Here is a 16,291-nt window from a genome sequence, read left to right on the forward strand (position 1 = left end):
GTTACGATGTCAAAAAAATGTGAAGAAAGAAACTGGTAAAAAAACGTAAATGAAAGTTGTTTTTGTTTTAAATAAAGAATCGTAGTTGAATTGTTTGTTTACTTTAAAATAAAAATCCATTGGATCACAACGTTTATTGCTAAATCACGGAAATTATTTTAGTTAGCTAATTCCAAAAATAATACTTGGAAGGTTTTAGTTTTAATATTCACCAAAATAGAAAACAAAAGGAACAAAGTTCGTACCCAGGGGAAATAATTGAAACCGGTTTATAAAAAAGAAAAGAAAAAAAAAAATCGATGTTGGTAAAAATAAATTAAATATATTAATACAAATCAAATGTATACAATAAACTTAAATAGAACACTTAAAACAATCCTCTCACTATAAACAATAACTAACACACCACGATCTAATAAAATCGATTTTCCTTAATGTAATATGCAAATGACATCACCTCTTAATCATATATTTTGCAAGAATTATACTATATATAGGAATGAATGAAACATTAAAATAAAGGACCTTTTGTATATATTAATCAAATTGTGAACAAACAAACAGACAGGAATACGAATTTATACATATATAGATAATTATAATCAAGCAAACTTGTACATTGTACAACCTCCTCTACACTTAAACATTTTAATTACTTATTCTTTTTTTATATTTTTTTTGCCAAATTCTCAGATTAAAAAATTAACTTTAATTTTTATCAAGGGATTCATTTTGCTCTAAAAATTTTGAAGTAAAAGGATCCAAAGATTTCTATACCATCCACTAAAATCTTTGCTATTTAATTTTTTTTAAAAGAATCCTGATTAAAGCAATTTAAAAAAAAAAAAAAAAAATATGTGATGTTTAATTTTTAGATGGTAGTTCAGTTATGTAAGTTTAATGCAAAATAAATGTCCCCCCCCCACACACACACACGCAGACACTTCAGTTCAACATTTTCAAAGAAATTTGTAAATAATATAGGTTGGCTAAAGACTGGTAAAAAAAAATCAAGACATTTTACGCAAACTTAGCAAACTGAACACACACCCTACAAAAATTTGAACACAGAATTTTTCAAAACATTTACTTCATAATCTGAAAATTTGTTGGTTAGTAATAGTCAGAAAAAATGTAGTAAGTAAAAACGTAATTGCTAGTTTTGTCTCTTCATTTTTGGTTAGTTTAATATATAATAGACTAAATAACTTTCTAAAGTCTATTAATAGGAAATAATTGCAAACTGCTATCACCCACCTCATATGTGGTACCAAAGTGACAATCAAAACAATTGGTGCCATACATGTCTTCTCGTTCTGTGTTTGTATAAAATATCTTGCCATCACCAGAACAGGAGACAATCTGAAATAAAACAAAACCGTTGCTTATAAAATAACTAAAAAAGAATATGGTTAAAAACCGAAATTAGAATTACGGTTACACACTCTCAGCTGTAAATAAAATTAATCTAAGGAACGTCTTCTTGATGGCTGAATCAAATGAGTAAAAAAATAAATAAAAAAGCTAAATTACATCTGCAGTATCCACTATTATGTTTGAGATTTAGAAATACTTCATTTCTTTATATTTATAGAATTGAGGCGAAATATTCGTCTCATTAAGATACAACTAAAGTTAAATTTACTTACTTTAACACACACATAACAAAGAAACATTTTAAGTTAAATTCAAATGAACATTTTCAAAGATCAATTTGGTAAAACTATAATAAGTGTGGCAATTAAAGAAAAATACATTTTATTTTAAAAGTAAAAATTGAATTTCTCACTTCTTTGTCATAACAGTTGGGCAAAAACTTGGCACTAAAGATATTTGCCCGATGACCAGATCGAATCGAAGTAACCTTCTGAAAGAAAAAGAAAACATTTTTTTTTTTTTAATAACTGGAGTTTTTAAAGAGAATTATTTGAAATTTTAATATTTAATTAAAACAATAAAAACAAACAAAAACTTCCAAACTAGTTTAATTTAACATAAGATGAAGTTAAATTTAAGATTTTTTATTTTTATTTTAGGGAAAAAATTAATCTATTGAAATAATTCAGTTTCAAGTGATAACTTATAAAATATAAAATGTACTAACTTTGCCATCAAAAGGATTTGTGATGACCAGGTACTGGTCATCTGAACCAGATAAGATGTACTGGCCACTGTCATTCCAACATATTGTATTTACCTGGAAAAAAAAAAAATCAAACAAAAATGAATAAAATTTTACTTTGTATTCAATTCTTAAGATGATCCTACAATTTAAAGGGAGATTATTCCTCAGTCTGAAGAAGTACACTTTTTTTTTAATCCTCACAATCGTTATTCACTTAGTCTGTGATTTTTTTTTTTTTTTTTTTTGAAGTTAGGAAATGTAAATTGTAAACTTTACATATAAAAAGAGACCTTTTAGTTTTTAATGTTCAATGTTCCTTTTTTTTTTTTTTTTGTAGCATACTTGTGACAGCATATGTGATATCCTGTCTTCATCAACCACCAACTAGTGATGGTAGTATAGGTTTAATGACTATGGCAATACTTCCACTCTAATGCTACCAGCAATTTTTGCCACCAAAGAAACAATTAAAAAAAAAAAGGGTCTAAATAATAAATGTGCATTAATTTTTGCAGTTTTATTATAAATTGTTGGATGTTCTTAACAGTACATGTTTGCTTTCGGCTATTTATGGCATTACATACTTGTAGTAATCGTCTCTAATCAACTATATGTAACCAGTTGCACAGCACACAGAAAGTGAACCCACATTGCATCGGACCACTGTTCTCATCTTGAATGAGATTTTCATGTTTTGATCGATGTAACTAACTTTCTTCAGACACTGATAAGACCAACAGTGATGTAGGACAAGCTGACTTCTGATGCTTCACTGAAGGAATGCACTTGTCTCACAATTCACAATATAATGGAGATGTTCTCCATGTAGAAACTGCATACTTCATGATAAGATCTGATATATTGACAGGAAGGTCTGGCGATGGGATCACCATTGTTCTCAGTACTAGACAATGCATACATGGAATACTTTTAGAAAATTGCATTAGAATCTACACTAATAAAGCCAACAACGTGGTGACTATATATAGATGATACATTAATACTCAGGCCTCATTAGGAAGATGTTCAAACATTACTAGACTACGTGAACTCTATTTGTCCAACCAGACAGTTCATGATGGAAAAAGATCATAAATTATCATTCCTAGATGTGCTGATAACCCACAATGGTTAGGAGTTTATGTCATCTGCATACCGAAAGCCAACTTTCACTGGACAATACCTAAACTTCAATTCCCACCATCCATACAATGTAAAGAAAGGAACTGCCCGTTGCCTACAACACTGAGCAAAAGCAATATGTAGTAACAGCAATGCATATCAAGAGGAGATGAACAGTTTAAGAGAAACCCTTCACCAAAACAACTATCTAGAGAGCATGACATCAGCTCCAAGAAATCTGGACCAGACACAAAAGGACACCACTCAGAAACTCACTACAATTTGTATACCATACATGAAGGGTTTTTCTGAAAAACTTCAATGAATATGTAATCAATATGACAGGACAGTATTCAGGGGCGTTTCAACTCTCCGGAAACGGCCTGTGAAAGTCAAGCCTCCTACAAAAAAAAATCATGACTAAGAACTGTGTATATGAGATCCCATGTAAATGTGGAAAACTATACAAAGGTGAGACATGTCATCCACTAAAAGTACAATAAGAACATCAAAAAAACGTAGTACGTGGAGAGATTGAAAAATTGGGTATAGCTGACCATATCTGGAGGGAGAAGGGAAACCATCTTCCATTATGGGATGAAGTAAAAATTATAGTAGCAATACACATGGACAATAAAATGTTTTGAATAATCACAGATTTCAAGGGTGTTCTGCTAAAATCGTCATATTTTAAAAGCCAAAGCATGAATTAATAAATAATAATGTACATTATATATTTTAAGAGTTCTAAGCTAATAAAGTGATAAAAAATGTTATTAGAAAACAGCGTTCTCGGTAAGGTTTCATAATGACACCCCCCTCCTGATTTGTAAATGCTTGTACCGCATTTGTATTAAGAATTTTGTCATGAAATTTGGAAACTAATCAGAATATATTTCACTTAATAGCTTGGGGTGTCTGAAATACTTTTGACCGTTCATTTTTTTTTTTGTTGCGTTAAAAAAGACTTCATCATGACGCATATTGAAAATTTCGAAAAACAAATTTTCTTTGGACACTCACTATTAAATAAATCAATTTTTTTACTGTTTTTATCCATTAAAAATATAACTGCATGTTTTCTCTAGCAATTTAAAATCATGATACCCGGAAAAAAATATCTAAAAACTATCTGTAGCAGCAGCAATACTATCAGCAATAGCACGACTGTAAACAGACGGTTTTTTGTTAACTTTTTATTGCAGAGTGAATTAAAAAAAAAAAAATGAAAAAATGAATATAAAAACATGTTCTTATGTTTAGTTAGAGCTATTCAGTTATCAGAATATATAATTAAAGCAATCCCAACCAGTCCGGTGTTATTTCTGGTAAAATTTTTAAAGTATTTATATGGTTGAAAAGACAAGAAAATAAGCTTTGCGTGCACTTTTATCCATTGCATTAGTTTTTAACAGTGAATTAAACAACGTTTTGTTTAGAAAACCGAAAATGTGAACTGATTTATTTGGTTCATGTGTGGAAGCGGTAATTCCCATTTTTTTTTTTTTTTGTCTTTTTTACAATTTTTTTTTTAATCGAATGGGGTATGTTTTAAAGAGAGTACCCAGTGTAGTATAAACACCACCAACCTCCACACATTAAGAACGGCTTTCAAGGTTGGGGGGGGGGGGGTATTACGAAAGTTGTTCTTAACATGAGGAGGAAGGGGGGGGTGTTTATACTACACTGGGTACTGTCATAAAAAAAAGAAATACCTCGGATGGACACTAATCTACCCAATTATAAAAAAAAAAAAAAAAAAAAAAAAAAAAATACAAAAATCAATATTTAAATATTTGTAGGGGATGCTTAGTTTCTAATGAAGTTAAAACTTAAACTGGAAAGTTCAACAAAATAATGTGTCAGCCTCCTCCTAAAACCTTCTTTAGCCTTAACAATTATCACCAAACAAAATTTCTCAGTAAGCTACATATAAGCGTTTAAAAAAAAAAAAAAAAAATAGATCCTTTCTTAGAGAAAAGTGCATGAGTTATCATACATAAAAATAAATTTGTCAACTGCCCTAAAATGCTAGAATGGTCTCGAAACGGTGAATTATTTTACATTAAATTTATGTGAAACCAACCCCCTACTCTAAATTCTAAAATTTTTTTGTTTTGTTTCTATCAAGTCTTCTGGATGTTCATACATAATTTCCCTTAGCTCCATCATTGATTCAAAGTCAGGGTGGCAACCTGCCCATCCTCTCGTAATTGCACAAAGACCCTCTTAAAACTACACAATCGTCTTTAGAAAAAAAAGACTGCACAGGATTTATCTCTCAGAAAAAAAATGGTTAACTGTCCTAAAACGCTGGAATGGCTAAAAATGGAGAGTCATTTTATATTAAATTCTAAAATAATACTAGACTACCCATGACCCCTTGGGTCAGTATGTTATATTAGCTATAGAATTCATGTATAAACGTGACACTTGTGACGTAAAGAAAATAGTTTTTTTTGACATAACAGAAACATTTCTATGAAAGTATATTAAAATGAAAAATCACAGACAGATCACTCAAACATGAAAAAAAAATCCTTCCTATTCGTGTAAAGTTACCTATTTTTCCGAATAATCGCTCAAAAATCGAAAATTAAACATGATTTCCTACGAATCGAACGCGGGTGAAAGTCATTTAGCAGCAAAAACGCACATGAACATACCAATGAGAAATATAAGAATGGAAAACCCATATTGGAATCCTTCAACCAAGTTATAGAAACTTAAGATCTAAAAAAAAATAATAAACCTGAAGCAAAAAAATAAAACCTAAATAAGTAAAATAAAATAAAACTAATATTGAAACAGATTAGTAAATGTGTCAACAAATTCACTGTTCTCACACAACAATTTTGTATCTAGAAATGTAAACAAAAAGGAAGGAAGGAAGAGGGACAGATAGAGAGTAGTAGTAGTCTTGGCTTTACTACAATTGTTCTTATGTTTGTCAACGGGTTAAAGTTGTTTAGTTGTAAGAAAATAGTGACAGTATAGTTGTAATAAAGAATAGTTGCAAAACACCCCCACTCTTCCCATGTTAAATAATAATTTTGAAATAATAACGTTAATATTTTAGTGCGCAGGTCAAAATCTACAAAAGAAGCGATTTGTGTTTATTTGTTTACGTTGTTATGGGCTAATGCATGCGCAACCGGATGTCGTAAACCGGAAAGTGGGGTACATCACTCGTTGCAAGGTCATTTGAGTTTTCTAATTATATAGATTTGTTTATCTTTCATTAAAGTTTTTCAAGGTGTTCACACATAATTGCCTACAAAGGTAGAATCACATATTTTGGAGAAGTGATCAGATGGGGAGGAAGGTTAATGGAAAGTATTAATCTATATATATATAAAAGTGAAATTGTCTGTGTGTGTACATTTCCTTACCAAATTACTCTGTCAATTTTAAGTCTACAGACTCAAGATTTGACATAAGGGGTATTAAGATTTTAGAAAATCTTTTTAATCAGTTTTCGGCCAGAAATTTGGCTGTCAAGGGGTCAAAGTTCTATGATTTGACCTTTGAAAGCTCTACCAAACTCCTTCGTCAATTTTTGGTCTAAACACTTGAAATTGTAAATGTAGGTTCCTTGGACATGGATCAAACTTTTTTAACTTTGAGACCAAAACAATGAATGTTAAGGAGTCAAAATTGGGGTCAAAGTTTTTAAAAATTTGACCTCTGCGCTCTCTACCAAATTACTCAGACATTTTCTGGTCTAAACATTTAAAATTTTACATAAAGGGTATTCAGAAATAGGGCAAGCTTTTTAATAGATTTGGGTTGAAAATCTGAGCTGTTAAGGTGTCAAAGTTCAAAAGATTTGACCATTGCGATCTCTAGCAAACTACTCAGCCAATTTTTGGTCTAAAAATTTGAAATTTTACATAATGGGTATTCAGGCATGCGGCAAGCATTTTAATTAGTTTGGGAGCAAAAATTTCGCTGCCAAAAGGTCAAAGTTGAAAGAGTTGGCCTTTGCAGATTCTATCAAACTGCTCCGCCAATTTTGCATCTAAAAACTTGAAATTTTAGATGTAGGTAACTTGGACATGGGTCAAACTTTTTATTTTGATCTGAGACTAAAACAATAAATGTTAAGGAGTCAAAATTGGGGTGAAAGTTAAAAATTACCTCTGCGGTCTCTACCAAATTATTCAGACAATTTCTGGTCTAAACATTTGAAATTTTACATAAAGGATATTCACATATAGGGCAAGAGGAAAGCCGGGCTGAACTGCTCATCTACAATAATACCAGGAATAATAAATTTATTTTTAAACAGTCCTAGATTTAGGGAAGGGCATCACATCATTTCAGTTTTTTTGACATAAAATGCATTACAATTCAACATTGAGCTCCCTAACTTCTTTTCTTTTAATGGATACATGGCATTTTTAAGGAATTGCAGCATATTTATGTGCATTTACTGCAGATTATTTAGAAACCATCAATTTCTGGAGATTTTCAGCAGCATATTCTGATTCCTAGCATAAAAATATACTCATATGGCAAATTTCATTGCTTAATCTTCTGTTTTAACAAAGATATAAAATTTTTACTGAAAAAATAGTGTAAAAAATGTGACCAAACGAAAAATATCCAAATGTGTAAGGCACAAAAATAGTCCTAACTTTCTTAATTCTAAAAAATGTTAACTTTTAAAAATTTTAAAAGATTCTTTCTTAGCTCATCAAGCTCTTTCTATATATCTATATATATATATTAAAATGTTTGAGGCCATTTCAATTTTTTCATGTGTATTGCTAATTATAGATGGAGAAGAACGGTGGAGAATAAATGACTCAAAGAAGCAGCACATATGCTGGGAAACAACTAATTACTAAGTAATAGTAGTATAGTATTTAATACAATATGGGAACCATTAATTATAATACATAATACATTCAAGTAATAAGTAAAAAAAATAATTATATATATATATATATATATATATATATATATATATATATATATAGTAATAATAATTAGTAATAAATAGTGATATTTACAACTAGAAATAAAAATAGGTTTAAGGTTTCTAAAATTTGTACTAGAATTGTCCTCAAGGACCTGTGGCACAGTGGTTAGAGTACTTGGAAAAATCTGTGGTAAAAATGATATTCGGTTGAAGGTTCAATTCTACTCTATGCGACGAAGGCCATCAACTCCTCGTATTTCCTCCTATAACAGACAACACGCGATGCAACATACAAATATCTGTGCGTGAAGTCACCAAGCTAATCAAGAACCTTGATTCCAGTAAAGCAACTGGCCCTGACAGCATTCCAGTTATAGTGCTGAAAAAGCTCCAACCAGAACTTGCCCACCATACTTACAAAACTCTTTAAGCATTGCCTTAAGGAGAAGTGCTTTCCAACACCCTAGAAAACCTCATCAGTATACCCTGTATTTAAGAATTCAGGTGATAAGTCATCTCCCTCTCAGTACAGACCAATAAGTCTTCTGTGTGCCATGACCAAGCTGTTGGAATCCATATTAAATAGAGAAGTAGTCAACAGGAAATAACCTTCTTAGTGACATGCAATATGGTTTCCGTCCTGCTAGATCTCATAGGATTAGTGAATCTCGACAAAGGCTTCCTTTCTAGGGCAATAGCTCTTGACATATCAAAGGCCTTCGATAAGGTATGGCATAAATGCCTACTTCACAAGATTTCCAGCTACGGTATAACTGGAAATGTTTTCTCAATTATTAAATCATTTCTCTCTGACAGGCTCATAAGAGTAGTGGTTGATGGGCAAAAATCAGAGGCCCACAGTATTAATGCTGGAGTCCCTCAGGGATCCATCCTGAGCCCAACTCTCTTCCTGATCTACATCAATGATCTCCCAAAACACATACTTAAATTATTCGTTGACATCTATGCCGAAGACACGACCATCTATGGCAACACATCAAAGGTCGTAAATGACAAGGTTGTCTCTGATTCTCTCTCCTCTAATCTTGAGCGCGTGGTACAGTGGGGGAAGAGGTGTCTGGTTACTTTTAATGCATCTAAAACCAAGCTTCTATATTTACATCATCAACGCTCTGATTTCCATCTGGCATCAATTGAAATGGATGGCTCTCGTCTTGGGGAGGCTCCATGTTTTGACAAGCTTCTGGGTTTGACCTTCACTCTTGATCTGAAATGGAACACGTACATCAGGTCTGTTGTCAAGGTCGCTGGGAGGATGGTGGTATCCTTCTACCGCTCCAGAAGATATCCCACTACTGATGCAATTCTCTACTAGGGACATGCAATAAGTAATGCCCCTGACTCACTTCCCATAGTAGTAGAGCAATGAAACTTGGCACAGTTATTAGTCTTTCTTTACATAGGAACCACCCAGAGTTATGCATTTCTCCCATCGTTTGATGCAGCTTTGGAGACCATTTTTGTAGAACACCCCAGGTTGGTCCTCCAACCACGACGTGACTTCAGAAATCAAGGTTGCATGATCTGGGAAAGGCTTTTCTTTCAAAAACAACTTCATGGCTGGGAAGAAGTGAAAGTCAGAGGGTGCAAGGTCAGGAGTATAGGGAGGGTGGGGGAGGATTTCATAGCCACACGCCCGTGCTTCTGATCTGGCAACATGTGAGTTGTGGACCGGAGCGTTGTCTGCAGGAGGAGGATACCTTTGCTGATCTTGCCCCGCCTCTTGATTTTGATAGCTTCTCTTAATTTCCTCAAAAAGTGAAGCATAATAAGGCTCCTGTAATTGTGGTACCCTTTGCCAGGAAATCTGTCATCACTACTCCGTCCTGGTCGCAGAAGACTGTGAGAATGACCTTGCCAGCGGAGGGCTGCACCCTTGCCTTCTTTGGAGGTGGTCAGTCCAAGTGCTTCCACTGCATTGACTGGGCTTTAGTCTCTGGATCATAGTGATGGACCCAGGTTTCATCCTGTGTAATCAGTCTGTTGAAAAACTTTGACTCATTTTGGCACATCTCTAAATTCATTCTCGAGCACTCGACACGTTCTCGCTTCTGGAATGGTGAGAGCAACCTGGGAATCCATCTGGCAGACACCTTATGCATATGCAAATGGTCATGGATGATAGTTTCCACATACCCTGTACTAATCTTGATATCTTGGGCTATTTGGCGAATAGTAATGCGCCGATCTTCCAAAATAGCAGCCTCAACTTGATGGACAGATGCCTCATCAATGGCAGAAGGGGGAGGGGGCGACCAGGTCTGGGAGCTGTTTCTACAGACTTCCGGCCATGTTTGAATTCACGATGCCAGCGTTTTACAAGGTCATATGATGGGGCATTATCGCCATGAGTTTTTCATTTCATCAAAAGTCTCCTGTGGTGTGTGTCCTTTCAAATACAAAAACCGGATCACTGCTCGACATTCAACAGGGTCCATTTCACACCTGACTCAGTTCAAACACCTGTAAAACAGAAACCACAATTAATTCAGAGCTGTAATTTGCCACATAACCTGTAGAGATATAAATCATTGCACATGCAAAATTTCAGCTAGATCAGACAACTGGAAGTGGGTCAGGGGCATTACTTATTTCATGGCAAGTGCTCGTCTGAGCTGCAGTCTCTGGTCCCCCCTCGCCCAATCTTTCACAAAAAACACCCGTAAAGCTGAAACCACTGTCATTAATTTTCCCTACTCTCTATCTGTGCCAAAATCCAAGCGTAGATTCCATGAGTAGAGCTTCTTTCTTAGAAGTGCACGACTGTGGAACTCTTTTCAGTTTGCCTGTTTCCCACCTGACCACAACTTGAATGTCCTCAAGTCAAACATAAACAAATTCCTGACAAACCGCCTCCTTAAGTAAGACACTTTATCAAATCTCCAATACTAACGATTACTACAATACTATCCCATTGATTACTGTACACGCAATAACCCTTATCCCCGAGTGGCTTTCGGGCCTTGATAAGTGGTGACCTCCATGTAAAAAAGAAAAAAAAAAGTGTAGGCGACCAAAAAATACAACTGAATTGCTTAGGACTTCTAATCCAGTCATTGCCGACGGAACAAGAGCATGCTACCCCTATGAAATAAAGAGTTCTGTTCAAAATTCAGTCTAAATTCCCAAGTTAAACAGAAACATTCCAGAGTTCGACAAGATACACCTGAAAAAGGTCAGAGGTTACATCGACCAAAACGTGAAAAATCACACACAAGATGAGAAAAGTAGTCTGATGAATCCAAATAACCAATCCTCATCTCAAAAATTCAGAAATGTCAAATTGTATGTATATTTCATACAATTTAACCTTCTAGATTTCAACTAAATCCTGTTTGATATTTATGGAACAGTGGTCTGTTATTTAAACATTTTTGTTGAGATTCTATAAAACAATCTCTACATTTACGGTTTTTTTTCTAATCCTTGATGCCTACTTACTAAACATTAAGAATTATCAAGCCAAGGAAAGGAGTGATGCCCTTCCTTACATCCTAATGTAGTAGCCAACAAAACTATGGTCAATCCTTTTATTACAATCCTTTTACAAATATATTTAAATTCTGTGCAGTTTCATTCCAGACAACTTTTTTTAGCACATTATTATACAGTTTGTGTTTGCACTTGACATACATTTTACTTTATAACTCAAAAATTATAGAAAGTATAAAGAAAAAGGAAGAAGAGAAATTTAGTATTATCTGGATTATTCGGATTACTGTTTTCGTCTTGAGCGTCATTTTCACAACATTTAAGTTAATGTAACCTCCGGCCTTTTTCAGGTGTTTCTTGTCGAACTCTGGAATCTATCTGTCAATCTCAAAAATCTGCACAGAATTTCGAACAGAACCCTTCATTTAAATGGCTGATGGAACAAGAGCATTCTACCTCCCTTGAATTAAATGAGGAGTTTTTAAATGAAGAGTTCCTAAGTAACTCACAATTGTATTTTCCATCACCTACACCGAGTATTGAATCTTCAAAAGAAGGTCACTTTTACAACTGAATTTTTCCAAGTACTCTAACAACTGCACCACAGGAAGAATATGAATGCTATTAAAAGGTTTGGAGCTTTAGGTTCCATTTAGTTAACCTAGTTAAATTTTCCTTTAATGTTTCTACTAGTAATCTTAATTCTTTCATCAATTTAATCAGATTGTTTTGCATTGTTTCTTGTCTTGAAATCGAATTATTTGTAATTTTCGCTATATTTGCATACGTTGGTGAATCTGATGTGCTCTCAATCTTTTCGCTTCTGGGTATGATAGATTTTTGGTGTATTTGATTGTAGTTATTTGTTTTTCTTTCTTCCAAACTTCACATTCTTTTGAGTCAGCTGCGTGTTTTTGCTTACAGTTGGCGCATTTTAATGGCATTTCACAATTAATGTGTTCTCCCATTTCACCAGTTTTTACATGTTGGTGGTCTGGTACATCTGTCTTTGTGATGGCCAAATTTATGACGATTTTGACAATGCAAAGGGTTTGGTATATAGACTTCTACTTTTTCTATTAAATATCCGATTCTTATTTCAGCAGGAGGGTTTGGGGGTGTTGAAGTTTAGGATGTAGGTCTTCGTTGGAACCATTTCGTTGATTTTTTTTTGTTACTCTTTGAATGTCTATGACACCTTGTTCCTTTAAGCTATTTTTAATTTCATCTGACAAACAAAATGAGAGTTCTGGGCTTTTTATCACGCTCTTTGAGGAGTACAGAGTGATCTGAATATAAGCTTTTATTTTAAGGTTGTGGATATGGTTTTGGTTTAGGAGTGTAGCTGCTGAAAATTTATTGGATACTTCTATAAGAAATGTTTTGTTCCTGCTGTTGAATAGGAATAATTTAGTGATTGGAGTGTTGCTCTCTATTGACTCAAAGATTATGAATCGTGGAAATATTTTATTGTTGGTTTTGTCATCTGGTTCTGATTCTGTCTATGAGTATTCCGAGCTGGATTCGATATGGGGTCTTGTTTTTGTTGGATACCATTAATAATGTTTTTCATCTCCCTTGCTCTCTACCTGCCTCGGAGCCCATCAGTGGAATATGTTAGGAGGGAAACCCTATCACCCTATTATCCCAAGGAAGGTATACTCATACTAGTAGGGGTTTGTTAGCATTTCAGGTTTTTCTTTGTTTTCCTGACACATTTTTTATGAAAACTTCAGTTTTAATCCCTTCCTGTAAGAGCTTTTCCATACTAGTAGATTGACCCTTGCCACCACCTTCTGATACTTACTTATACTCTATTTCTTGCTTGTGATTGAGAGTCAAACGATTTTCAGATGTGTCTGAGGGTTTATGTTATCTGAAGTAGGTTAATTTTATGTAAGTAAGTATTAGGGCTTGACGTGACTGGCCGATTAATCGGATCGGGCCTCTCCGACTGCCACTCTAGCCAAAGTAAGAGCCGAAGTAATGTGTTGTGATGCCTAGACTGCTATGAAAACGGGACCATTGCCAGCACTCTCAAAATGCAAATCCGGACCGTTCAATACTTTAGGGTACAGCTCAACAGAATTTCCCGCCACAATTATAGTTTTGAGTGTGGTTTCAAGTGAGGGTCACATCATGCCACCTCACATCTCCAAACTCGGCTTAAAAGTCAACACCAAAGTTTATCTGGATATGCTGAAGAGTGTGGTGATCCCCTGGTGCAATCAGGTGGCTGCTGGCAGATCTTGGATGTGGCAGCAGGGTTTGGCACCGGCCCACAAGTCTAAAGAGACCCAGGCTTGGCTTCAGGAGTGCTATGACTTTGTACCCTTCTCTCACTGCCCCCCCTCGTCCCCCAACCTGAACCCACTGGACTATATTTGTTTGGTCATATGTTGAGAATATTACCAACATGACCCCCACACAACACCAAAGCAAGCCTGATTGCCACCATCCACCAAGTATTCGCCAAGCTCCCACCAGCACCTGTGGAAAAGGCATACTCCCAGTTCCAGACTCCTATTGAGGCGGTGATTGGGGTTGAAGGCAGTTACATTAAATAGATGTTAACTCAACTACATAATTAAGTTACCTGAATTGATTTTTCAATAAAAGTTTTAAAATAAAGTTGTAATGTTGGTTTTTTTTTTTAGAACGACAATTTTATAGTTCCACCCTGTATGTATATATATATATATATATATATATATATATATATATTTACAAACGCAAGGGAAATCGTCAGTCATGTGACAACCACCGCGGGATATCCCTTCTTTCCATCGCCGGGAAAATCCTGGCCCGTGTCCTTCTCAACCGCCTGCTGGTGCACCTTGAAGATGGTCTTCTTCCCGAGAGCCAGTGTGGCTTTCGAGCGGGCCGCGCGACGACTGATATGATCTTTGCTGCACGCCAACTGCAGGAGAAGTGTGTCGAGCAGCACCGGGGCCTCTACACCACGTTCGTCGACCTGACCAAGGCCTTCGACACTGTTTGCCGAAATGGCCTCTGGCGGATCATGAAAAAATTCGGTTGTCCAGACAGGTTCATCGCCATTGTCAGGCAGTTCCATGAGGGCATGACCGCTCGTGTCCTGGATGACGGCGACCCCTCAGAACCCTTCCCTGTGACCAACGGGGTCAAGCAGGGCTGTGTCTTAGTCCCGACGCTCTTCAGCATGGTTTTCTCTGCCATGCTCCAGGACGCTTTCAAAGACAGTCACTCTGGCATTGTCATCAAGTACAGATGTGACGGGGAATTGTTTAACATCAGGCGAATGCAGGCAGTCACGAAAGTGAGGGAAACCATCATCAGAGACCTTCTCTTTGCCGATGACTGTGCCCTTAATGCCCCAAATGAGATAGAGATGCAACGTCAAATGGACGGATTTTCCACCAGTTGTGACAACTTTGGTCTCACCATCAGTACAAAGAAGACAGAAGTTATGTACCAACCCGCCCCAGGAGATGCATACCATGAACCCGGCATCACTGTCAAAGGACAGAAGATCCATGCTGTGGAGCAATTCACCTACCTTGGCAGCACCCTCTCCCGCACCGCCAACATTGACATTGAGGTTAACCATAGGATCTCCACAGCGAGCAGTGCATTTGGAAGACTTAGAGACAATGTGTGGAAGAGGAGAGGCATTACACTCACAACCAAACTGAAAGTATACCGAGCGGTCGTCCTGACAACCCTACTCTACGCCTGCGAAACTTGGACGCCATATAAAAGACATGAAAAACAGTTGAATGGCTTCCACCTCAGATGCCTCCGTAATCTTCTCAACATCCGCTGGCAAGACAGAATTCCTGACACAGAAGTCTTGAAGCGCGCGGGGCTCCATACCATCACCACCATAATCCGCAAAACCCAGCTCCGGTGGGCAGGCCATGTCTATCGCATGCACGACAGCCGAATCCCCAAACAACTTTTCTATGGGGAACTCAGCCAGGGAAAGCGGAATGCAGGGGGCCAAAAGAAACGATATAAAGACTGTCTGAGAACGTCCCTAAAAGACTTTGACATCAGCCCCCAGTCTTGGGAGAGTCGCGCTGCTAAACGTTCTGCTTGGCGTTGCGTCATCAGCCTAGGAGCCGACAGGGCAGAGAATCAACGCATGACACACGACCAGCAGAAGCGCAAGAGGAGGAAGGAGAGAGCTGCCTGTTCACAGCCTGCCGATACCGCCTTCACGTGTCCAGAGTGTGGAAGAGTCTGCCGAGCACGGATTGGCCTCATCAGCCATCTCAGGACCCACAAACCCCTGACGCCGAATTGATTGATACCTTGGTCATCGTCGATTCCGACGGACGAGCAAGAAGAAGAAGAAGAATATATATATATATATATATATATATATATTCTAGCAGAAGCCCATAGAAATCACACAGTGCTTTCTACATAATCTGTCTAATTTACATTTATTAATAATATTCCTTTTGAAATGATAAATGCTTTTCAGAGTCAATACTATAAAGAAAAGAATGGCTTTCATAAAAATAATTGCTATTACCAGCTAAATATTCTTTAAATAAATGAATATGCCTCCTCTATATTTATTTAAAATTGTAGCAAATTTAATTCTTTCTAAGATATCATTCTGCCTCATGACTGCAAAAATTATAGTCAATTACATAATCTCCAAATTAATAAAA

General features: G+C 35.9%; 1 protein-coding gene across 1 annotated transcript in view; it reads right to left on the minus strand.

Annotated features, from left to right (window-relative positions):
• Nucleotides 1-16,291, minus strand: part of LOC145292101 (DDB1- and CUL4-associated factor 6-like) — a 135,871-nt gene that overhangs the window by 53,696 nt on the left and 65,884 nt on the right. Inside the window, exons 3-5 of the mRNA XM_080138186.1 lie at nucleotides 2,105-2,197; nucleotides 1,790-1,867; nucleotides 1,258-1,362 (exon numbers count right to left, since the gene is read on the minus strand). Coding sequence (XP_079994312.1) covers nucleotides 1,258-1,362; nucleotides 1,790-1,867; nucleotides 2,105-2,197 — 276 coding nt within the window. The remainder of the gene's footprint in view (nucleotides 1-1,257; nucleotides 1,363-1,789; nucleotides 1,868-2,104; nucleotides 2,198-16,291) is intronic.

Source organism: Euprymna scolopes, chromosome 13 (assembly GCF_053919585.1).
Source record: "Euprymna scolopes isolate OS-2025 chromosome 13, ASM5391958v1, whole genome shotgun sequence".
Taxonomy (NCBI): domain Eukaryota; kingdom Metazoa; phylum Mollusca; class Cephalopoda; order Sepiida; family Sepiolidae; genus Euprymna; species Euprymna scolopes.